We start from the raw sequence: 23,569 nt of genomic DNA, 5'->3' as shown, positions 1-23,569 counted from the left end.
CAAAGCCATTGTCAGCTTTCGGTATAGGGAATTATGTGGATATAAAGCCCCAGGGTTACCGGGACGCGTGTCTTGCATTATGAAGACACCCGACCTTCAGTCCATCCATAGCTTACGTAGATGCAGAGACTGACCCTAGAATGGGTGGACTTGACCAATTAGGCAATTCCCACTTTTGTAGACAATCATTATCTTATGGAGCTTTGTTATTGCAACGCAAACTTGACGAGTCGGATTGAATGGAACACTTAGGTCTTGAGTCTTGCCAATTCTGTGAAATATCTCTGCTTACTGGGGCGAAGACGGATATGGCGGCAAGGGCTACATAGCCGGCACGTTACGTGTCTCAATGCGTGTTCGTCGACGTACGTTACAAATCGGTCTTACAAAGGAAGGAAGAGAAATGACGACTATTAATGGCTTTTGAATGAAACTGAACCAAAAAGAGCCTATCAGTTTTCATAGAGGCTCCAATGCTGTGGGCCTTCGAATTATGCTTGAAATTTGCTTCGCTATAGAATTGCACCCCCAATGTGTATCATGCTCTCGTATGTTTCAAATGAAAACTCCCAGCTCGGCGGTGTCAAAAATGTAATTGCACCCACACAATTGGCGACGCGTGAAAAGTGGCTGTGCTGAAGTGTCGTGAGACCGCCACGCGTCGGCTTAAGACGGATACGCGTGAAGAAAATGTTGTTAATATAGTCACAGTCGGCAAATTCTTTATGTGCCAATCTTGAGATTTTCAGTTGTTGACATGTCTCTTTGGTGCGAATATTGAGCATTGAAGTTGCGCCAAACAATTGAGCAAACTCACACCCGACATATTTCTTCAAAGCAGCTAGCAAGCGCTAGTCCGGCCGCAATCTCAACAATGATTTCTGTGGGGAGGAGGGAATAGCCCTTCTCATGCTTGGTAGCGCGTCGGGGGACATCCATTGTATTTTAATGGAGGTCTTTTGTATATGAACAGGACAACTTGATACGGTCTTTAGGCTAGGCTATACACGGGTTGGGGAAAGAAATACCTCATTGCAACCCCTGCTTTCTATCTTCTCCTAAACAACAATAATAGGAAAGCGAATTGCAACATGCTAGATACAGCGAACCGGATTTTCGCCCTCTCCTACACTGAACTTTCTCGTTCTCAATTGACATAAACTCACCTCATTCAATATCGAGGTTGGGATACGAGATCCGCAGCCGTGTGAAGATGCCGAGCTTCCCACCCGTCGACATGGCTATCGCCAATCCTGAGGCTCGCTTCCCTAGAGACCAGGAGCCCCGACGCTTGTCTCGCCATGCACTGCGGAACCTCGCCGACAACGACCACAGTCACAATTACCCTTATTGTTGGGGATTCACGATTTTCCGCACTGTCTACACACCGGACTCCGATGAAGCTGTCGCTACAGCTCTTGATCGCCTGAGCCGTTACGCAAAGCATTTTACCGACAATGAGTCTATGCCACCTCGCATCAATGATCCTTACGATCCGTTACCAAACCAAGACCTCTGGAGTCGCTACTACAGCGAAGTAATTGAGGATGAGAAAACTCTGTCCAATGCGTCCGTGGATGAAGTTGGCCATATATTTGATAAATGGATCAAAGCGAACCGCACACCCGTTGACTACGCCAATCAGCGCTTCCACTTCCCACACGGTAGATTTCGCTTCTGCTTGATGTTAGATCAAGAGAGCATCGATAATATTCTGGCCATGCCTGATGACCCACGAACACCTCTCAAGTTGGATCGGCAGAAGCTGTTACGCTGGGTAAAGATTGTAACAAACGAAACGATGCGCGACGGTCGGCGCTGGTGGTTACGCGTCAGCATTGCCGAGTACCTGTGGCCACTATGGTTTATGTGTTTTGACCCAGATGCAATGATCGAGGAGATGGGATGGGTGGATGAGAACGAAGGGATTCAGAATCTCTGGGGAAGTCCGGAAGTGATGCGTGAGTGAACAAAGGATGGTCTTGCCTTGGGATTTGAATTCTGGGCATTAGAATGGCTAAACAAGGAAATGGAGTTATCATACGTCATTTTCAATGTAGTTTTTGAATTGTATTTTTCTGGTCTTGATATTCCCCTACTTGCTCTTATGAGCTTGTCTGGGTGCATGATATCTATTTCGGGTGTTGAAAGTGGCAGGAGACATGTCGTTAGGGTCTCAAGCTCGATTGTAGTGGATGCTCGGAGATCCTCTCTTTGGCTGGTGCCTCTTCGATTGGTGACTAGACCAAGTTCAGATCCAAGTCTCTACTCCGCCCAAGTCACCAGAAGTGTGTGGGAACTGTACTGAAAGTGGCGAGCTGAAAGGCCAAAACGGTAGAAGATCAGTTAGACAACAGCTGAGACATGCGAATGCGGCTGAAACATGCATAAAGCGGGCCGTCCCAACGCGTAACACTGGCGACATTCCAGCTACTGGAGAGAGAACTAACACTCAAGGCCCACTTTAACATACCCTCTCACCGCGGGCCTCAAAATGACCGCATGCACTATGTATGCACTATGTATGGGACTCTGGAAAAGGCAGTTGTTTGGATGATTCGTAGGCTTGTACAGTTTTCGAGAGGAGAGAAAAGTGGACTTAAACCAAAGGGATTGGCAACCTGTTCTATACTTGCAGTAGCTGCCTGTAGTAAGAATTCTTTTCAGAAGTCATCGAGCTTGGCACTTAAGTACGTACTCTATCAACACATCCAAACGTCATAGGCCACGATACGGAAGTGCAGAAGTAAAGCCTCCTGGCTCTGTCCAAGCCACTAATGGTTGCATTTCTAGTAGCTAACACGTTGAAACTACATCGGTGCGGGATATTTGTGATCTGTACATAATCAGAGACTGCGCATCTTCATTCAATGTCCGCTGCCGATCGGCTTCACCGCTATCAATGTCTCGGCAGGAGTTTTAAGACATTGACGCGGGGTTCTCAGACAAGGAAGAATGTGCCGCTATGAAGCTACCAGGCGACATCAGTACTTACGTGGACAAGCTTAGAAGCGGTAATGGGATCGAACAAGGACCGGAAAGATTTAGTAGCGGTAGTTATGTGTTCTCAAGATACCGGCTCAAGGATGCCGAACATCTGCTGTCGTCTATAAAGACTCTCGAGTTTTCGCCTTAATTGATCGATGTCTACCATCTACCCATTACCCTTCTCCAACATACAAAAAGACACTAACTACCATGCCTTCCGGTCTTCCTACTGCCCCAGATACTGAGATTGGCTTCCAGCCGCCTCCCACCCCCGCCAGAACTCCTCCCGATGAGAACTCAAAGAGCCTCATTGGCCTCACTCCCTTCCCAATCGCCGGAGATGGCCCTCTACCTGTCATATTCCACCCTCACATCAGTATCCTGACGGGTTGGCTGGAGGCCTTGAACCCTGGTGCACTTGGCGACGCAGTGAAAGAAGCGCGGACAAAGATTCCTGAATTCATGGACAAGCTCCACATCACTGACGCATTTTCCTTCCTGGACTTTGCAAACGATCTTCTCAAGTGGACGCCTGAAGAGACATACAAAGCGAAGGATATCTATGATATTATCACTATGTTTTACTTCATTCTCGATCAGAAGCCTTTGGCCAAGCTTCAGACTCAGATCCATCCCAGCCAGGCGGGAATGCCTCTTACCTGGCTCTCCTCATGGATAGTTATCTATGCACAGCTTATCGGGCTTTTCATGGACACGCCCGCTTCAATTACGGAGAAATCGCTGGAAAGCTTCAAGAAATCGCCCCCGTACGCCTACCATGAAGCTGAAGTTCCTGCTGGGGGGTTCCGCACCTTCAATGAGTTCTTTGCTCGCAAGCTCAAGCCTGGTATGCGACCCATCGCCGATCCAGAAGACGACCATGTCATCGTATACCCAGCCGACTGTACCTTTGACAGATCGATCCCCAAAGACAGCATTATCAACATTGAGTCTGATGGAATCGTTATGATCAAAGGTTTGGAGTGGACAATCTCGTCTCTTCTTCAAGGCAGTCAATATGCCAAAGACTTCCATGGCGGTGTATGGATGCATGCCTTCCTCAACACCTTCAACTACCATCGCCAACATGCCCCTGTCTCGGGTAAAGTAGTCGAGGTTAAGAGCATCCAAGGTGCAGCATATCTTGAGGTTAATGCGAAGTGTGAGCGCGTTCGCAAGATGTGTGGTACAGATGCCCCAGACTCCCCGGGATACCAGTTCCTGCAGACACGTGGTCTCTGTGTTATTGACAATCCTGTGCTGGGTCTCGTGGCGGTGCTACCTATCGGCATGGCTCAGGTTTCTTCCGTGAAGATGACCGCTCGGGTAGGAGATGAGTTGAAGAAGGGAGATGAGATTTCCTACTTTCAGTTCGGAGGCTCGGATGTTATCTGCGTCTTCCAACCCAAGGCCGGTTTGACGGTGGATGATTTTGTTGCTTCGCCAGATGACACTTACTCTCGATATGGTACTGTTCTGGCTAGGGCTCCAAAGAAATAAGTCACATCAACTGTTTAGTTATTTACATTCAATTATAATCTGCACTGTAATTGACAATGAAGAAATAATGGTGTGACAAAACGATAAATTTATGTGTGTTAAAGGAAGAAATTGTAAATATCTACAAAAAGACCGCTTCGAGAGAAGGTATCTCCCGCGGTAAGATAAGGTGACGTAGAGCGCCGTCTTCCATATGTACGAGCCCCATATATACTGAAATATCAAGTCTCATCTAGTTAAGACCGAACCACTGGAAGTCAAGGTCAGGGTGAACAGGGACAGTGTGTCCGACACCCGCGGCAGATACAGACACAAACTTGCTTCCATCTCCAAAGGTCTCGGTGGTGTAGCCCTGGGCGTCTGTCTCCTTGCCGGTAGACTGGACACCATGGATAGCTGACCACTCCTTAACCTGTTCGAGGAAGTTCTGGTAGAAGACAAAGTAGTCGGCGGTGCCATGGAAGGTCTTGAACTTGGGGTACGCGCCCTTGTATCCTGGGTACATGGCACGAACCTGCGCAGCCCACTCCTCGCCGGACTTTCTGACCTTTCCATCAGAGCAGACGCGACCGGAACTGCTGGGGCTAGATCCAGGTGCGCCAGCCATGCAGCCAGCAGCGACACCTGAGTAACAGGTAGCAGCAGCAAAGCGGTCAGGATAGGTTGCCGCCATGACATTGGTCATCATACATCCAGAGCTAGAACCGGTGACGAAGACCTTCTTGGGGTCGGCGTTGAACTGTTTGATGGCCCAGTTAACCATGTTGATGAGAGCCTGACTATCACCCTGGCCGTCGTGGGTAAGGGTCTGCTTGCTAGCGACGTCCCAGCAGTTATCGTCCTTGGGGGAAGATGGGTACAGGACGACAACACCCTTTTGGTCGGCCATGGATTTGTAATTGGTTTGCTGGAAGTACTGTTCTCCGGTTCCACCGCACATGTGAAGCTAGATATACGGTCAGGTCTAAATTTGCAGTAAGGATGTCATGGTATGGTACTTACAGCGAGGATGATTGATGGGCTGGCAGGGAGGTTACTAGGGATGTAGGCCTGCAACTTCAACTGGGTGTTGTAGACTTCTCCAAAGTCGGTGATGGTCTGGAGCCCAGCCTGGCTCTGAGGGGCACCTTGAGGTGGACCTTGGGGTTGTCCTTGAGGTTGTCCTTGGGGCTGTCCTTGAAACTGTCCTTGAGGCTGACCCTGAGGCTGACCCTGAGGTGGGAACTGAGGCTGGCCCTGAGGCGGGAACTGGGCTGCAACCAGACCAGCGCCCAGGACAAGTGTAGTCAACACCTTGCGTGGTGAGAAGGAGTCGAGCATGATGGATGGTTTTGTCGTGGTAGTTTGTTTGGTGGTGGTCTGTCGGTGATCTTCTAAATCTTTCGCTGGGTATGCCCAGAGTCTTATACTCTACGGAAGAATCAAGCTTTAGGCTCCGACATCCCATACCGCTGATCTTCATCCAGGATTTCGGATATAAATCTCTGCACCAATTGAATGAATCCGGGAATGTGTAAATCCTCCGCTCTCCTTTAGCGGATATATGTGGTTACAATTAGGCGTAACCTGAAACAGACATCTTTGTTTAATGCAAACATGCACGGTAGTTGCCGGGCGCAGGAGTGGACAGACGGCCTATAAAATGACGAAGAAGAAGGCGCATGCTCCATATTTGACGGAGAACGCCAGGACGGTGCAGGGATGTTGTGCCGAATTCTTGGCTTTGAAGCTCTCCCTTGTCTTGGACTTCTTTTCTTTAAGCGAGGCGGGTTTAATTTAAGGATCAGAGACCAGGAGTCAGAACAGGGGTCTGGAAACAAACTGTAGAACAAGCATGATACGACAAATATTTGCAACCGAAAAAACAACGACTGACAGCGGAATAACATCTTTAAATTCGTTAGCCTGATTACATTGAGCCGTCACCTCGGCGAAAAGCTCATTCCAGCATCTGTGTCCAACCAAGGTATGTGGACAGGGTAATAGAGGTGCTCTCCTTGACCAGCATTAAGCAAGCAGCTCCACTGCAATCGCAAACAAGGATCATTTACGGTATATGATCGTAGTCGCTTATATACTGCACGAACGGTGCACTTACTGCAGAACCCAGCTTACGGTAGGATTAAGAGCTGCTATTATCTTCCGTGGGCAGAGAAGTGTTGGTGGAATATCCAAGTCACTAACCCGCTTTCGGATCAATTGCGGGAAAATGGTGACTGGTGGGGATACAGGAGCTTTCGGACCTTTCAGCTTGATAACGAGATCGCCGAGCACATTGACCAGACGTGTTTCATAAAAACGGTGGACTGGCCCGCAGATCCGATAATCCAAGCGCCACGTTATCTCCTACCCTATACTTTTTATCAAATATCAAGATTCGCAGACTGACCGAGAAATTACTCGACATCGGAACATGTAGCAAGTTGGGGTAAAGAGATAAGGTAATCTAGACACCTTACGCGAGTTTAAAGCAAGTTTTTTTGTAATGACCACCTGTAATTGGCATCAGTGGCCGTTTTTGTGACTACGTAACACCTCCGTTTGATTCAGACTGCCCTATAAAGTCAAAATCCAGATAGCTTTCTTTACCCAGGGCATTAAAGCCTTGAACGAAGATACGTAGAATAGACTTTCCTCTCGATGTAAAACCCCGATTATTAGGTCGTTCAAGTGATTGTCGTATCACTAGAACAAGATTTGAAATTTCTCTTCGTGGTCTATTGACAACAGATGATATTTCCATTCGAGCCTCGACTTTGCTTTGATTAGCAAAACACATTCTTGAGTATACTACGTTTCTGGTAACAACTACCAGGAAACAAGCGGGGGATCAATGACAAGTGCTTGCTACGACAGGGATTTGATCCTTACTATGTACCAACTTGTTTGTCGTTACTAAAGTTGTCCAGATTGTCAGATTTCATCATAAGCTATGTCGTGAGATACTCTTAGGGCCAATCAATCCCAAAGCGCCAAGGCACTTGGTGGCTCGGAGATCGGCTGTTTCCTGATTTGATAGTCCACTCAATGCTGCTCTGTGGCGGAGCAGGACTATAACAAACAGCAACATTCCGAGTGACTGGTCCTTTGTATCATCAACAATAGGAAACACCAATATGCTAAACATGGCTCTTTTTTATTATTTTATAACCCTGCTTTTTCTGACGCAGATAAAGGCTCAGCAAGCAGTGCTGCGCGACCAATCAGACGTGCCGCTATATGACATCGCTATGGTCGACCAATCACCTATCCCGAGCTTTAGCGCGTCTACTGTTCCGCGTCAAGACGCTGCTACCCTGGAGCGTCTCCACACTTGGATTAAACCTACCAAGTATGAGGGTGATGGAAGTGAGCTTGAAAAGCATGCTAGCTCACATCTCGAGGGTACCGGCCAGTGGCTGTTTGACTCGCCTGTCTTTCAACAGTGGCACGATGGTAGCGAGCATGGCATACTGTGGATTCGAGGTGTGCCCGGTGCAGGTAAATCAGTGCTCGCAGCAAAGTTGGTTCGTCACCTCACTCTTGGGAAGTACCCAGTGTTTCACTTCTTTTTCCGCCATAGTATCGAGTCCAATCACCGTCCTGAGTCTGCCCTCCGTGATTGGATCGCTCAATCCCTACCATCTAGCCCTGCACTGCAGCTTGAGTTGAAGAACCTGGCTTTGGAGCATAAGGATGTAGCCTCTGTCGATCGACTTACAGTAACAGACCTCTGGCACCTCCTTAAACTCGCCTTAAGGAGCATCCCCAGGGCCTACTTTGTGGTGGACGCCCTGGATGAGATGGACCAAGACGTCTTCCAGGACTTTTTGCATTTGCTTGACCAGCTGGGCAACAGCAATTCAGGCAGAGTCAAACTCATCATCACAAGCCGTCCCATCCCCTTAATCGAGAGGACAGTGAGAAACATCAAAGTTCTTGACATTCGTCTCAACAACGACCAAGTCAGCCCGGATATCCTCAAGTACCTCCGTCACAGGGTCGATGGAGTCTTTCCAACATTAGGCAATCACGAAGCTATCGTGTCCAAAGTCCTGGAGAAGGCTGATGGCGTTTTCCTGTATGCCAAATTAGCCATGGATACTTTATGTGAACAGGAGATTGCAAGCCATCAACAAATGTTGGATGTTATCGATAAATCACTTCTCAATCTATCTATGATGTACGGTAACCTCATACGGGAGCATATGGATCGTACAGGGCTTCCAGAAGGATTAAACATCTTAGTTTTGCAACTCGTCACGCACGCCAGTCGACCGTTGCGTCTCCTCGAGATATCTGACGGCATCAAAGTGATCAGACCAGAGTATACTCAAGACATTGCAACTATGAAAAACATCGTTCGAACGTCCTGCGGTCCACTTTTAGAAGTACTTCCAGATGAAACTGTTCGCGTGGTCCATCACTCTTTGACAGAGTATCTTCTTGGGCTGAATCGATCGCCATCCGACAAGGACATCCCGGTATTTGAGCCAGCACATACGCACAATGTTGTCGCACTCTTATGTTTGTCATATCTACAGGCGGGATGTCTCGATACTCCGGAGTATGATAGGCAAAAACAGTGGAAGAACCCTCAAATATCCCCGTTCATGTCTTATGCGGCAACCAACTGGCACGTGCATATAGCAAAGTCCTCTGCACAAGGGTTTCCTCAAGATGAGGCCAATGAAGCTATCTTCTCGCTTCTAATGACGCCACAAAACTCGAAAAAGTTAGCGCTGTTGCTAAGATCAGAGGCTAGTGATGACAAACTATTTTGGGAAGAGCTGTCAAGTTTTGTAAACCAGGAGGAAGGCAAAGCACTACTGATTGCACTCCATCTGGATCTGAGCAGCTTTGCCAGGTATCTTGCGGACCGCATTAACATGAAAACGGCAGGAGACATTGGAAGTAGCAGACTGCACCCCCCATTACACAAAGCCATTATCAGGGGGAACCTGGACATGGTCCGTCTCCTTATCAGCAAGGGTGTGAGCATAAGTCACTATAACACCCGAGGTTTTACAGCTCTCCATGAAGCACTTAGAGTCGAAAGCATTTCTTATGCAATAGTCAAGTACCTTCTGGACGTCGGTGCCGATCCTTGGCAGAGAGAAAGGAACAGTGACGAAAATCCCCTGGATGTGACTTTTGAAGGAAAGAATCATATAATCGACGATGAGGATGTTCAACTCCTAGCTTCAAACCCGCCAATTGAGTCAGCCTTCAGCTACGGTGACGAACAAGTGGTCGGGTTGTTTCTGGCACATATAAAGTCAGAGAAAGCGGCCAGGTATGCTTTCCTAAGGGTTCTGACAAATTCCAAACGTCCAGAGGTCATGAGGATGATTGTGAACCTTGGAATAATGGACCTCAACAGCCCCATCTTCGGCGATACACTGCTGTTCACTGCCTGTATACACCTCGTTCCAGATGCAGTAAAGTTGCTTCTGGATGCTGGTGCGGATCCTAATTTCCCTCGTGATCAGATTCGGATTAACCCGATCGGCATAACGACGGAAGGAGGAGCGAATGTTCTTCATGGGTTGGCAGCGCCGGCGAAATATGGGGGTGTCCGGCGAGAGATTCCAGAAGACAGGCTAGATGCATGTTTTGCATTAGTCTTCGCTGCTGGGGCTAATGGTAGGTACAACCCGTCTATGTCGCTTCGAATGTGAGAGGCTAACAACATAACAGTGACGCAAGTTGATGACGAAGGAATGACACCTCTTCATCGAGCCATGACTCCTCTGGCTGCCAAGCTTCTTCTTGACGCTGGCGCGGATCCGTTTGCCCTGGACAATAATGGACTAACGCCTCTTCACGTCGCGTACAGTGTTGATGTGGCAGAGGTGCTTCTAGCCAAGACAGATATTAACACCAGGAGGCACAACGGGAGGACTGTTCTACTACAAACATTGTATAAGGAAGACTATAGAATGACCCCCACAGATGATCGGTCAAAGCTCGAGATGGCGCTGAATCTTCTTGATCTGGGAGTCGATCCTAGGATCAGTGATAGTGATGGAAATGGACCTTTGCACTATCTTATGAAGATAGGTGTGGAGCACAAGCCAGATGCAACTCGCCTCTTGGAGCGGTTAGTGCAGGCCGGGGTGGACATCAACCTCCGCAATAACCGAGGGCAAACAGCGCTACATACGGTGAACTACCGCGACTACATATGGGCCGGAATTGACAGTTTCAAGCCTCTTCTTGCGCTGCCGGCCGTGGATGTGAATGCGGCAGATGAGAATGGCTATACGTTCCTCTTCAACGCTGTCAGCCTATCCGGGAACATCATCAAGCATGAATTTGTGGATCTTATGGTCCAGGAAGGTGCACATTTCAACGTTACCGACATTCGAGGCCGAACACTGCTACATGTCTTCTTAAAACACATCCGTTCCGATATAGGTCCGGATGATGAGATGCTGAAGCTCCTGGTTGAGAAGGGTGCTGATCCCATGCAAACCGACCGTGAAGGTAACACCCTCTGGCACGAGGCTGCTAGATCATTTAGCGGTAACAGATTGGTGTGGCCGAAGGTATTTCATACCATTACAACCCTGGGCGTGGATCCGAAACAACGTAACAACCGAGGGAAAACACCTTTACATGTTATGTGCGAGCATGACCAGGAGGCTCTCAGAGACTGGTACCCTGATCCCTCCAAGGGAAATCCAACTCTGTTCCAGTACATTGTGCAACAAAACCATGATGGTATAAACGAGCCGGATGATGACGGTATAGTACCGCTCCATACCCTGTCAACCTTTTCCACGGATCTCACAGAAAGGCTTCTTGACGCTGGAGCTGATGCAACACTTGCTACGCGGGAAGGACTCAATGTCTTCCATCTTGCCTCGCGAGGACGGCAGGGTAATGTCATAGGTGTAATTATCGACTGGTTCAAAGCCAAGAGAAACACAGAGCAACTAGTCGCAGCAGTCAACGCCAAGGATGAACGAGGTCGGGGCCCGTTGTATTATGCTTGTGCCTCTGGTCGCTACCAATCAGTTGAACTCCTCATCAAAGCTGGAGCTGTGCCTGTACTGGAGACATACGAGAACTCAGCTTTGCAGGGTTTGGTTGAGTTTGAGGAGGAGCTCAAGAATTGGCGCAACGGCACTGATCACCCTGGTGCCGGTGCTGTGCACATTGATGGAACGGCGAGACCTGCTAGACATTGGTCAGAGAGGCGCCGACAATCGTATCACAAAGATCGAATTGACGATATTCTCAACCTCTTTATCAATACCGCAACCTCATCGAACTGGCAAGGGATCGACCATGCCATTATTGCAGCTGCCAACAGACAACACGACTACACAGTAGAGTCTCTGCTACGGGCTAGAATGTCCCTAGGCCTTCTAGCGCCACCACCATCCCCGCCAGAAGTACAAGCTTGTTTACAACGAAGGGCAAAGCTTCTGGACAGTACATTGACAACGCGCCATGCTAACCACGACTTCTCCAGTCAAGTAGAATTCATGATTGCAGAGAGACTCTACGACGCCATTCCTTCATACATCCAAGACTACTCCCCAAAACCTAAGAGCGCATACTTCTACAAAGTCCTATTGGAGCTTTCTATCGGTGGATATGCCTCGCTCCTCGATGAATTGCTTACACCAGAAGTCTCATCGGATCTCGAGAAGAACACTGAGTCTATGGAAGAGGGAAGGGTCAAAGAAGAAAGCCAGGACTTGTCGTCACTCTTAGCAGCTGCTTGTATGTCGAAACAGCCGAACCTACAAGTCATCAAGCTACTGATGCAGAAAGGGGCCAAGGCAGACAAGATCGTGGTGGGTCCAGGTCATTCAACAACCGCTCTGCATGTCCTCGTCGAAAATCGTCAGCATCGCTGGTGGCAGACGGAGCAGGCCCTGCCATATATTCTGGAGAGAGGAGTAGACTTGGAGGTTCGAATTAATGGAGGATCAACACCTTTGAGCTTGAGTTTGGAACACCAGGAACGACCATCGTGGAGGGTTCTGGCTACGGAGATGCTGTTACAAGCAGGAGCGAATCCATCAAGTGTTGATGAGAAAGGCAAATCCTGCCTTGCGCATGCTGTTGGTCACGACTCTGCCTTCCAACTGCTTCTTCGCTATGGTGCAGACTTGGACCCTTCAACGCTGGCTTCTGCTATATTAGCCAAAGATGTGAAGACTATCGAGATGATGTTAGCCTCTGGCGCGGATCCTAACTCTCGGAAGGTCGGCTCGGAACAGTCTCATGGCGAAACTGGATTTTACCCACTCGACCTGTTAATCACAAGTAAGGGTTGTGATGATCAAGACGCAGTTTGCTTACGAATAATCGACCTCCTGTTTCAGCACGGCGCGGATCCAAACGGTCGTTATTCGAAGACAAGTGTAGCGCACCGAGTCCTCGCAAGATGTGAGGCATCAGGCGATTTTCCTCGGGCGAAGAGAAACCACTACGTTCATGCAATTATTGAGCACCCACGCTTGGACATCAATCTCCAGGATGCAGCTGGAGTCCCGTTACTACATGTCGCTTACAAAGCGGGCGATATGAAATCGACAAAAGTTCTCATAAAGAGAGGTGCTGACATACGTGTCAGAGATGGCTCGGGCAGAAATATCCTTCACCTATCTCCGGATCACAAGCTCCAAGGTTTCGATCCGCATATGCAACTGCAACTCTTTGACATGTTGGTTACTTCAGCTCCGGAGCTCATCCACCAGGTCGATAAAGATGGAAGAACTCCGCTTCATTGCGCTATCAGTCGGAGAGCCTCTAAGGAAGAGATTGAGCTGCTCATTTCCAGAGGAGCGGACGTCCATGCAAAGGATGCATCAGGAGACACTGCTCTTCATCTGCTTTTCAGAGAAGAATGGACCCTCACTGTCAATGGAGAATACGTCATTCTAGATGAGCGAAAGGTGCATGTTATCAATCACCTCGTATCGAAAGGTTTAGACGTCAACGTCCGTAACAAAGCAGGTGAGACGGCAGTCTTTAGTTACCTCCGCGAGGGTACTCTCAGAGTTCGAACATCACAGGGCGAAGAAGTACGCGACATGGAGGGGGCTCTGAGGCGACAGAACTTTAACATGGAAGATTCAATCACTTTGGAGAAAGAACAGGCTCTTTGGGCGTTGTTTTATGAATTGGGCGTGGACTGGACTATTTTCAACAACGAGAGACAATCTCTCATGCATATTGTAGCCGCGAAGCGTGTTAGCGATGAGGACTTGAAATGGACGAGGTTGCGGACGTTTGAGTACCTGATGGGGAAGGGATTGGATGCTCTCGCTGAGGACATTAACGGTCAGACAGCGTTGGATATTGCAGCCGCAGTGGGAGCGGAGGATATTCTCGCCCATTTCAAAGCAGATTAGTACAGTGATGTAGCCTCGTTTGAGTATACAAGAGATTGAATATAAATGTTCAAACTATCTTTTCATACTAGATTCAAGTGGACGTGATCGGGTTGCGGTTGAGTGTGACGCTTGTAATGTGTGGTTACCTTCCTGTTCAAAACTCTGCCTGCCCCCCCGTACTTCGAAGAATTCTGACGAGACTTGTATGGTAGTGAGCATCAGGGACCTTTGGCGCTGTTACACTATGGCGGACTATCACCTCTCAGGTCTGTTTTCAAGGTATAAAGAACAAGGGTATCTCTGAACAGCAAGGCTAGGATAAGTTTTCTCTCTAAAGTATCATCAATAGCAACTTTTAGTAGGTCAAGTCTCAGTAAGGTCAAGTGTGCAAGTTGCATCAGCTACTGAACTCCAACGATAATAAACATAAACAGCTGCCAAGCTATACGTAAGGTAACTTCTTCCTCCTTCAACCTTCATTCAACCCAACACAGCAAGAGTCAGTAAATTAACCCCGGTTCCTACCCTCTGCTGCACATCGCTAACTGTCACAGCTTGCCCTTCTAACACAATGTCGGCAGCAAGAAGGAGCCTAACTGACCCTCCTTATTATACCGAATTGACCGACGATCTGTTTTCAAGGTAGTGCATGATTCTGAGATAATTCCACAAATACCAGCGTGCCAACTGGTTACTGAAGGTAGAGCCGCTTGCACAGCCAAGAACCCAAATATGGCCCCAGTTTTAAGACTTAGTGGTTGCAGCACGGGTGATGTTGCGGGAGGCCCTAGTGTCGTCACCTATTACAGATAGCCAATATACACCTACAATACCGATCGAAATGCAGTTTTAATGATGGAATGATGCAGACCAAGAAACGGTTGGGGACTAGATCTAATTATAGGAATGAGACAAAGGTGGTAGAAAGGACGAAAGACAAATTTTGGATCTTGATGATATGCACTGAGGCAGGTGGGTACAAGCGACGCTTAGGTCGTTCCTGATTTAGGGCCGAGGAGACTAGAAATGACCGATTCTAGGTTTGGGTTCTAGACCTGTTCCTGGATGGAGACAATTGCTGTGGCGGTCAGTAGTTAACAATATTAACATCCAGCTAACCAAAACGGGCGCTGAAAAGCCAAGCCTAAACCAATACTTCCAAGATAGTCTCTGACAGCTGAGTCGAGAGAGATTTAAGGAGTAAATATATAGAAAAGGGACGAATCGTAGTCATTGTTGTTCTTTTTTGTTTGACGTCCACTCTTGCTAACAAGTACTGCAGTTGCGATGCGACCTCAAATTCTTCTCGCGGCCCTGGCTCTTGTTGAGTTCGGTGCTGCTGGTCCTTGCAAGCCTAGCAGTCGAAACACAGCGAGCAGTGCACTCTTGACATCGTCAGTTCCGACTGCCGATTTTATTCAGACATCCATAAATGAACAGAATGGTCAAACGAGCATCGTAAGTCGCTCCGCGACGGTTTCTATCGAGACCGTTACAGAAGTTCCAGGCCGTCAGTCTACTGTTGTTGACGGCAATACTGTCACGAATCTGGTGGAGACATCGACAAAGGTACAAAATGATCAAGCGACCACCGAAAGTCACTCAGTCACGGTTTCTACTGAGATCGCTACAGAGAGTACAGCGAATAGTGCATTCTTGACATCATCAGTTCCTACCACCGCTCTTGCGGAGAGTTCTACCGACATAAAGAACGATGAATCGACCGTCGATCTCGCAGCCACGCTTTCCACTGGAACTGCGACCGAGGTTTCAAGCAGCCACATTATTATCGATAGCAACACTGTCACAACCTACCTACCATCCACCGACGTCCCAAGCCTGACCTTGGCTCAATCTACAACCGCAACCGAAGAAGAAATCACCATCATCACCAATGCGATCGAGGGCGGTTCATTCGCTAGTCGTGATCCTAACAGCCCAAGCGGCCTTACAAACTTCAACGCAGAAGGCAACGCCGACTTCCACTCAGGCGGCTGCTACAAAGGAGACAATAGTCAAGATGATGGATGCGCCGCCTTGTCAGCCACTGGAGATCCCGGTAGTAAGCGAAGTCTCTTTGGCAGAATGGCTCGTATCTATCAAACCGTCAGATCTGTCCCTCGAAGGAAGAACACTATCCAGTTCTTCTACCATCTCACCTCTGGCGGCGACTGCACTGTGGCCGCGAGATTTGGTGGCAGTCAGTTTTGGTCTGCTGCTGCTTCTAGAGATGCTGGCTCTTGGGTCAAGGTCCTCGGGCAGGTCGAAGCTTTGGATGGTTCGCCGATCTTTGATGTCTCCTTGACGTGCAGTAGTGCCGACAGTTCTTCTATTCTGGTAGACTCGATCTTTATCTCTGATAAGGTCACTCCGGAGACAATTGAGAATGTTCAGCTCGACTTTGGCTCAGCCCCGGTTCCTGATGTTACCACTCCTGTCGATTTCACATCTCGGTCAGTACGGACCAGTGGTTCACCAAGCTCGAACACCGCCAAGGTCATGCCGACAACGTCTTCGGATCAACGAACGTCTACCAGTTCCAAGGAAGTCACAATGGAAGGATCGCCACCAGTCATTGAAACCACTGCCATTGAAACATTCGCTACCACATCTCCTCACCTTGTGGAACTCAGTAGTTTCGCCGAGATCACAGCGGAGCGTTCGCCTCCCAGTACGGATACCGCCTCACCGGCATTTTACATTACTACATCTGTTGATCGTCAAGAAACCAACAGACCAACCTCTGATGGATCCGGTGAAACCACGATGGAAGGACCATCTTCCGTAACGGATACCCCATCTTTTGAGTCCCACGTTGCTACATCTATTGATCCTGAAGAGTTGCGAACATCCACAGAGGGTATAGAAGTCACGGCAGAAAGGTCGCCTGCTGTGACCGACGTCACCCTCGAAACAACTGCGACTACCTTCACCAACGCTGAAGGGACCCTATTGACCTCTGGAAGTTCCAGAGAAATCACTATGGAAGGATCGCTTTCTGTCATTGAAACCACAGCAATCGAGTCTGACGCTCCTACATCTGCTGATCCCGAAGAGACAAAGATACCGTCCTTCCTTACAACCACCAAGCCCGAGGAGGACGAAATCAGCACTTCAATAGTTGCGGGCCAGGCAAACGATACTCCAACCTCCAAGACCACAACAGCTGAGCTGGCCGAGTTAACAGGCTGCTCAGCCACTTGTACCCTCATCGAAGACTACCAGCAACACTACGACGATTTCGGCTGTAACCTCAATGGCGTATTTACGAAGACCGATGCCATCTACGGCTTCGGTAGTGACGACAATCCTAATATGCAATTCTACGCCCGAGATGTCGAACAATGCTCCGAGTTTTGCAAGATACAATTTCCAGGTTGCAAGGCAGTTGGCTTCCAGAAACTCTCGAGCAGATGTTTCTTCTCCAACACCCTTGTCACGCGTGAGGAGGTGCGCGATGGAAGGGATAGTCAGATGGTCGATTGGTACAATATCAACAAGTGCTTTGAGTGTAGTATGGACTGCGGTGAAGATATACCCCCCGTGGAGATTATTTCTACCCAGGTCCATAAGCCCACTACTACCGCACCGGTTCTATTCACAACCACCAAGCAACTCCCATCCAAGACTGAATCTACTGAGTCTGCGCAGTCGACCTGTTCTCCAACATGCCATAGAGTCGACGATTTTACTTGGCATGCGGAAAATTGGAGCTGCGGCCTCTACGGAGCAGCCAGTGGTGACATTTATACTCTACCTGCCGATATGCCTGGAGATACGCTCCGTTATGAAAACGTCAACGAATGCGGTGCTATCTGCAAGACTCTGCCTGGCTGTAAGTCAGCCGGATATCAGCCTGCATCCATGCGATGTTTCTATTCAAACTCTGTGGTGACCGAGGTGACCCAAGCGAGCGATAGTCAGTCTGCCGATTGGAACAGCTTGAAGTGCTTCAGATGCGCTGGCTGTGGATTTGACGATCCAGACCCACATGAGACCACTACAACTGAGGCATCTACACCTGAGATGCCTTCTACTACTCATGAATTATCCAGCTTTGTCACCACGACTAGAGCCTCCCAGCCAACGGGCGTTTGCTACAACAACCGTGGCCAGCAATGTGAAATCAGCCACTCCGGTGTCGAGAACAACCCATTTGTCTGTATCACCGCAGGCGTCTTCATTGGCGAAAGCTGGACAGAACCCCGTTCTAAATACCCCATCCAAGAGAATCCAGAAGGATGCGCCGCCATATGCGACACGCTCCCCAACTGCGAGACATCCGCCTTCTTCGGCTCCGAGAACCATTGCCTCTTCACATCCACCAGGGTTACAGCAGCGGACTTTGCGGAACCTGATCCTAACTATGAAGAACCCGGCTTCGACCCAAAGAACGCTGTGTGGAGTCATAGATCATGTTACACATGCCCCACCTGCATTCCAAGGAACGATCCCCTGCCTAAGAGGCCAACCTGCAACTACAAGGCTGGCGATTCTTGCACACGAAAAGAGAACACAAACGCTGTATGCGATTTCTCGGGAGTGTTGAACAACAACTATTATCAGTATAGCTCGTCTTTGTATCCGGAAGTGAATCAGGATACAGCCGCAAAATGCGCTGCTATCTGCCGGACCAGGAAGGATTGTATGGGATCTGCTTCTATTGGTGGTTCTTGTTATTTCACTTATCAAGTTATGACTACTGGATCCTTTAGGCAGATGCAAGGAATCACCCATGTGTGGGATGATCCATCCTGTTGGGATTGTCCTGGCTGTCATACATAGAGGGAGATGGTTATTTCGAACAGCCTGGCTTTGGCCTCATAACGCTTCATCTACCAATCGCAGTCTCAAGACCGTCTTGTATGACGGGAATTGCATTCTTGCGCTAAGCGTCAAGTTAGATGTAGTGAATTCATGTATATCGTGTATCCGTTCGAGCTCTTTTGTGAGAGCGATATTGGAAAATGGACTGGAAAGTAGAGGGAGAGGGCTGTATTTCCTAGTAAACGGATTCTCGGGGGCTATCTTGTGCCTCAGGGTGACTCCGCAAGCGCTTGTGCCCAGAGCTTGAATCAATGCCAGATAATAGCAAGTAGTAGTCAGGATCCAGGTTAGACAAATTCCATGGAAGCGAGAAGGTTAACAAGATTTCTACGTGTGTGTGTTGGCTTTTACTCTGCATTTCCAAGAGCCATTTCAATTGATGCATTTGCCAACGGGGTGGGTGCCGACCCTTGCAAGACGATTTGGACTAACAATCTCCGTGCGTCTATGTATAAACACCACTTAAATCAGAGCCTTGCATCAGATAATGTAACTAAGGAATGACAATAGCCAATAAAGGTGGCTAAGCAAGTCGTACAGCCATGAACCCGTTCATCGGAGCTTGGTTAGCACCTTCTTGATTGAGCCATCGGAGCGGTGACCGACTCTGCCTAATTGGGCAAGTGGTCAAATAAGCGTGTTTTAGCAAGCAGTTAGTCATGGCAAGAAATGGAGGACTTCCAGGGCAAGGCGTAAAGACAAATGGATGGAATTTTTCTGCATGTACTAGATTGCCATAGAGCCAGCGGGAGGCAGGGAAGTATCGGCAGCCACCACCCGAGTAGCATCAGCATTTAAGCTTATGCTGTATATGCTCTGCAATTATTACCTCTGTGGGGCATGCGATCGTGCATTCCCTGTTTTATGATATCATCCATCAAATGATAGCCCTTGTTCAAATGGCTATAGGACGCACATGGCAGGGAGTTGAGGAATGCCAATGTTTACCGATAAAGGCAATGATCAACCCTTTCAAAATACATATTACCTTTCTACTTGCCCTTCTTGAGCACGGTGCGACACCTTGTTTTTAAATGCAGACACCTGTTTCGAAGAGTGACAATGCCACGCCTAGCACAGGTACTTCTCGCGGCCGGAGCAACTCTCCTTGGCCTCACTTCTGCACAATGCAATCTCACACCAACGGCCAGTATCGCTACTGCTGATGGCGTGGAGCAGAAGCTCCTCCGCACGGGTCTACAGAGGCCTCGACATCTAGTTGTCGACACTGAGGGCAATCTTCTAATTGCTGAATCTGGTAATAAGGGTGTGAGGAGAGTTGTCCTCGACGACGGCAAAGACCTTGACGTTTGCATCGACTCTGACGACGCCTTGATCTCCGATGCAGGTGTACGTTTGGAATCAATCCCAAATCTCATGTCTTGTTCGGGAAATAACTAATGGGTTTAAATGACTATAGCTGAACCATGGTATTGCGCTTACCGCTGATGGCAAAACCATTCTTGTTTCTAGTCCAAGCGAGGTATACGCTTATGACTATGATGCCTCCAAGGGCAGCGTCGGCTCGCGCCGGACCGTTATCACTGGCATGGATGGATCTGCAACACACTCAACTCGCACCTTGACGATCCCTCTTGCCGGTAACCCCAATCTCCTGCTCGTGGCCGGCGGATCCGATGGCAACCTAGACGCGGCAACTGTGGACAAGAATGTCGTGCGCAGCCAGGTCAGAGTGTTCGAGATCGATGAGTTATTGTCGACGGAAGAACCCTTGGAGTATGGTAAAGCTTCGCTATTCGGCTGGGGCCTTCGTAACAGTGTTGGTTGGGCAGAAGACCCTTCCACAGGGAACATTGTGAGTGGAACCTCTTTGACTGATGTTTGGGTTTGATGCCAGAGCCTTTGAGCTAATACAGTCAACAGTGGTCCGTTGAGAACTCAGTCGACAATCTTTTCCGCGGTGATGTCGATATTCACAACAGCAATCCTGGTGAGGAACTCAACTTCCACGGCCTTCCCAATGACACCTCAAGCGTCCAGTATGGTGCCAACTACGGATATCCCGGATGCTTTGCCATCTACGATACTTCAATCGTCAAGGACTACCCAGGTGGAGCAGAGGTTGGCAAACAGATGGCAGCTACACCACAAGGAGAAACAGATCTGGGATTCACCGATGAAGAGTGCCAGGAGAAGCAAGCGCCCCGAATTACGTTCGGTTCTCACCTTGCTCCATTGGACGTCAAGTTTCGTGATGGTCGCGCGGCATATATCTCAATCCATGGAAGCTGGTAAGTGAACCATAAAGCTGTGGGTCTCCCCTCCAGCATAAACACTGGCTAATAGCCTGACTACAGGAACCGCAACCCCGGTGATGGCTACCGTGTTAGCAAGGTGGACTTTGCCAATGGCCAACCAGTGTCATCATCTGACGACTCAAGGGCAGAAGTGCCGCTGATGTGGAACACGGACAACTCCAAGTGCCCTTCTGGATGTTTTAGGCCTGCAGGCTTGGCATTCGACAAGGCTGGAAGGCTGTTCATGACCAGTGACTCAACCGGGGAGCTTTATGTTCTTACAGGCGTCTAGAAAGTTTACCTGTTCTTCGGCGGGGAGTAAGAATTGTAAATTGTTTTATTGTGGAATCAGAACCGTTCTCCTAAGGGAACTTTGAATGCGCTAGCCTCTACAATAATACCTGGGACATGGTAGGGTTCGACGAACATGGTAGGGGCATGCCAATCACACATAAGAAGGGTTCAAGAGTAGTCGCTGTCTCATACGAACCGGGTGACCAGAGTGAATTTGCTTCATGATGGCCATTGATCCTCACCAGATGGGGGGACGAATTGGAGTTCTCGCCATGGTATGCAGAAGATGAGGCTTTGTCTTATGGGTTCTCCGACCTATCTAGAACATAGCATACATTCAGATGAACCAAGAGATCTTCGCGAAAAGTACATTTTCCCGGCTGATATTCATTTACCCATTCGTCAAAGTGTTATGTCCGCTGCTCTTTACAGCTCGCAACCTTCCCCTGCTTTTTCCACCCCAACCTCAATCAAAGCGGCTCGTCCCTATTGTTCTTAAACAGCAGAGTCACTGATAAGCAACATGAATTAGCAAAGGTTTGTGGGAGTATCAAGGAGCCTAACCTTGGGGCCGCCTTATAGGTTGGTGGGGGGCTATTGAGCGACGCAGCATCTCCTGGTACTCCATTGGCTGGTACATCGTCTTTCGCTTCACTGCTGGTCTTTGGGGAAAGGTTTGGAATCCAATTGGCCATCAGACTAGCGGTAAGGAGGCAAAAAACCGCCGGAAGGAGAAAGACGAGGAGCCAGACCGTCGAGATGCAGTCCATAGCTCGCAGGAGGCACCCAATGCAGAAGAAGGTGAAGAAGATGGCGCCGAAGCCGATGTACCATAGAGTCAAGCCAGTGGTAGCACGTGGGCTGATCTTGAGCGGGTTTTCGTCGTCATTCATTTTGATAGGCATGTCTGTGTTGTGTTGGTTGGAGAGAAAGGGGGGAAGTGAATAGGCAGGTAGGGACTCTTATACTTCAACGCGAATGTCATTCCAGAGCCGGACAAAAGCAGCTTGCGCAAGCGTCGGAATCATGACGTTCCAAGTGTAGGTTTGTTGAGAGCAGTAAGTGTCATTATCTCGAGTTCTCCCAATCCAGTCAGTTAATAATTCTCGTGGATTAGTAGAACACGTCATGAGATGAGCCTTCAACTACTTACATTCGCTGAGAGAAAGACAATAAATTTAGAGATGAGGGGAACTGCTCCCGCCATAACATCACTCGTCCGATGGCATCAATAAGGTTATCTTCCCCGCCCTCACCACTCCCCTCAGCAAATCTGTGACAAGTGTTATCAGAAGCTTCTTGATTGTTTCTTTGCGACCCTGCTGGCAATGGCTAATAGGAAAATTATCCGAGCTCCTCATCGGGAGTTAATAGTCAATCGAGACCGACATCCAACCTCCGGTCTTCATTGAGAAGAAGCCCGTCTATTGACTCCCATTTATTTGATGAGTTTGCTGAGTAATCCCGAAGTAGCCGACTGCCCGACAGCGCCAGATGTGTCCGCATCGCCACAATGCTCTTATTCTAATCACGCCAGAGGCTGTATTTACACATGTTGCCTTGATGCCGCCCTCTTCTGTAGCGCAGCTGCTGTCACCTTCCATCCCAACTTCCCCCCTTCCCCCTTTACTGGCTAATTGTCATCGCTGTACCCAGTCCCCTTTGGCCTGTATTGAGCATTGGAGCGTAAAGGCTGCCTCAGCTACCTTAGCCAGTCAGTCACATAACATACCTACCTCCTGCTCTCACAGTCGTCTTAACGCAACATGGCCATCGATTAAAGTATTGAGATAGTATATCAGACGCTCAAGAGTCCCCAGACATCACCACTACCCTTCGCACCTTGCTGACAATCAGCGTTTTCGCTGTCTGTTATTCTTTTTTCCTCCAAGGCCAGAGCAACCGCAACCGTTGTCGGGATCGAATATCGACCGCTAAACTGATCTGGTATATAGCTTTAGATCGCTTCCTCTACCAGTATATCTGTCCGTCGCTATTATTGCACCCCAAGGGCGGTATCCCGCGATAGTGTATCTACCCACCTTTACCCGTCGCCCTACCAAAACACAGTATCGTCATACAACGGACTCCGTTGGGCTCCCCGTAGCGCGGCCAAAGCCTCCTATTGAGAAGGGTGATGCCTCAACTCTCCTCCGTTAGCCCTGATCGCATAAGGCGCCGTTGGCATATCCAAGGATATTGAGCATGAGACTTTATATCATATCGACTGATACCGCCTTGCGCATGAGACACGAGAAAATGATGCCCAACGCTCTAGCTAGTAGATTGTTGGTAGCGATCTCTGGGAACAGAGTGGCCGAAGTCAAGGAAATGGCTGTCGCCCAAGCTATCATGACTGGATTC

General features: G+C 48.8%; 7 protein-coding genes across 7 annotated transcripts; 5 read left to right on the top strand and 2 right to left on the bottom strand.

Moving 5' to 3' along the window:
* Positions 1-1,237: 1,237 nt before the first annotated feature.
* Positions 1,238-1,969, top strand: FIESC28_02676 (uncharacterized protein; the record flags this gene model as incomplete). The annotated part of the gene is made up of 1 exon (XM_031156825.1): positions 1,238-1,969. The coding sequence occupies one exon, from the start codon at positions 1,238-1,240 to the stop codon at positions 1,967-1,969; it is 732 nt and encodes a 243-aa protein (XP_031019071.1).
* A 1,229-nt stretch (positions 1,970-3,198) lies between these two features.
* FIESC28_02675 (uncharacterized protein) lies at positions 3,199-4,488 on the top strand (the record flags this gene model as incomplete). Its single annotated transcript, XM_031156824.1, has 1 exon — positions 3,199-4,488. One exon carries the CDS (start codon positions 3,199-3,201, stop codon positions 4,486-4,488), a length of 1,290 nt encoding a protein of 429 aa, XP_031019070.1.
* Positions 4,489-4,720: 232 nt separating this feature from the next.
* FIESC28_02674 (uncharacterized protein) lies at positions 4,721-5,808 on the bottom strand (the record flags this gene model as incomplete). Its single annotated transcript, XM_031156823.1, has 2 exons — positions 4,721-5,434; positions 5,491-5,808. 2 exons carry the CDS (start codon positions 5,806-5,808, stop codon positions 4,721-4,723), a joined length of 1,032 nt encoding a protein of 343 aa, XP_031019069.1.
* A 1,910-nt stretch (positions 5,809-7,718) lies between these two features.
* FIESC28_02673 (uncharacterized protein) lies at positions 7,719-13,844 on the top strand (the record flags this gene model as incomplete). The annotated part of the gene is made up of 2 exons (XM_031156822.1): positions 7,719-10,113; positions 10,168-13,844. The coding sequence occupies 2 exons, from the start codon at positions 7,719-7,721 to the stop codon at positions 13,842-13,844; spliced, it is 6,072 nt and encodes a 2,023-aa protein (XP_031019068.1).
* A 1,269-nt stretch (positions 13,845-15,113) lies between these two features.
* FIESC28_02672 (uncharacterized protein) lies at positions 15,114-18,611 on the top strand (the record flags this gene model as incomplete). The annotated part of the gene is made up of 1 exon (XM_031156821.1): positions 15,114-18,611. The coding sequence occupies one exon, from the start codon at positions 15,114-15,116 to the stop codon at positions 18,609-18,611; it is 3,498 nt and encodes a 1,165-aa protein (XP_031019067.1).
* A 1,104-nt stretch (positions 18,612-19,715) lies between these two features.
* FIESC28_02671 (uncharacterized protein) lies at positions 19,716-21,203 on the top strand (the record flags this gene model as incomplete). Its single annotated transcript, XM_031156820.1, has 4 exons — positions 19,716-20,003; positions 20,074-20,469; positions 20,538-20,905; positions 20,972-21,203. 4 exons carry the CDS (start codon positions 19,716-19,718, stop codon positions 21,201-21,203), a joined length of 1,284 nt encoding a protein of 427 aa, XP_031019066.1.
* Positions 21,204-21,700: 497 nt separating this feature from the next.
* FIESC28_02670 (uncharacterized protein) lies at positions 21,701-22,098 on the bottom strand (the record flags this gene model as incomplete). Its single annotated transcript, XM_031156819.1, has 2 exons — positions 21,701-21,716; positions 21,770-22,098. 2 exons carry the CDS (start codon positions 22,096-22,098, stop codon positions 21,701-21,703), a joined length of 345 nt encoding a protein of 114 aa, XP_031019065.1.
* Between the last annotated feature and the right edge of the window lie 1,471 nt (positions 22,099-23,569).

This window comes from Fusarium coffeatum (assembly GCF_003316985.1).
Source record: "Fusarium coffeatum strain FIESC_28 chromosome Unknown BRIP53273_contig_59, whole genome shotgun sequence".
Taxonomy (NCBI): domain Eukaryota; kingdom Fungi; phylum Ascomycota; class Sordariomycetes; order Hypocreales; family Nectriaceae; genus Fusarium; species Fusarium coffeatum.
The sequence above is the reverse complement of the archived record's forward strand: the minus strand, read 5'-3'. Positions and strand labels throughout refer to the sequence as shown.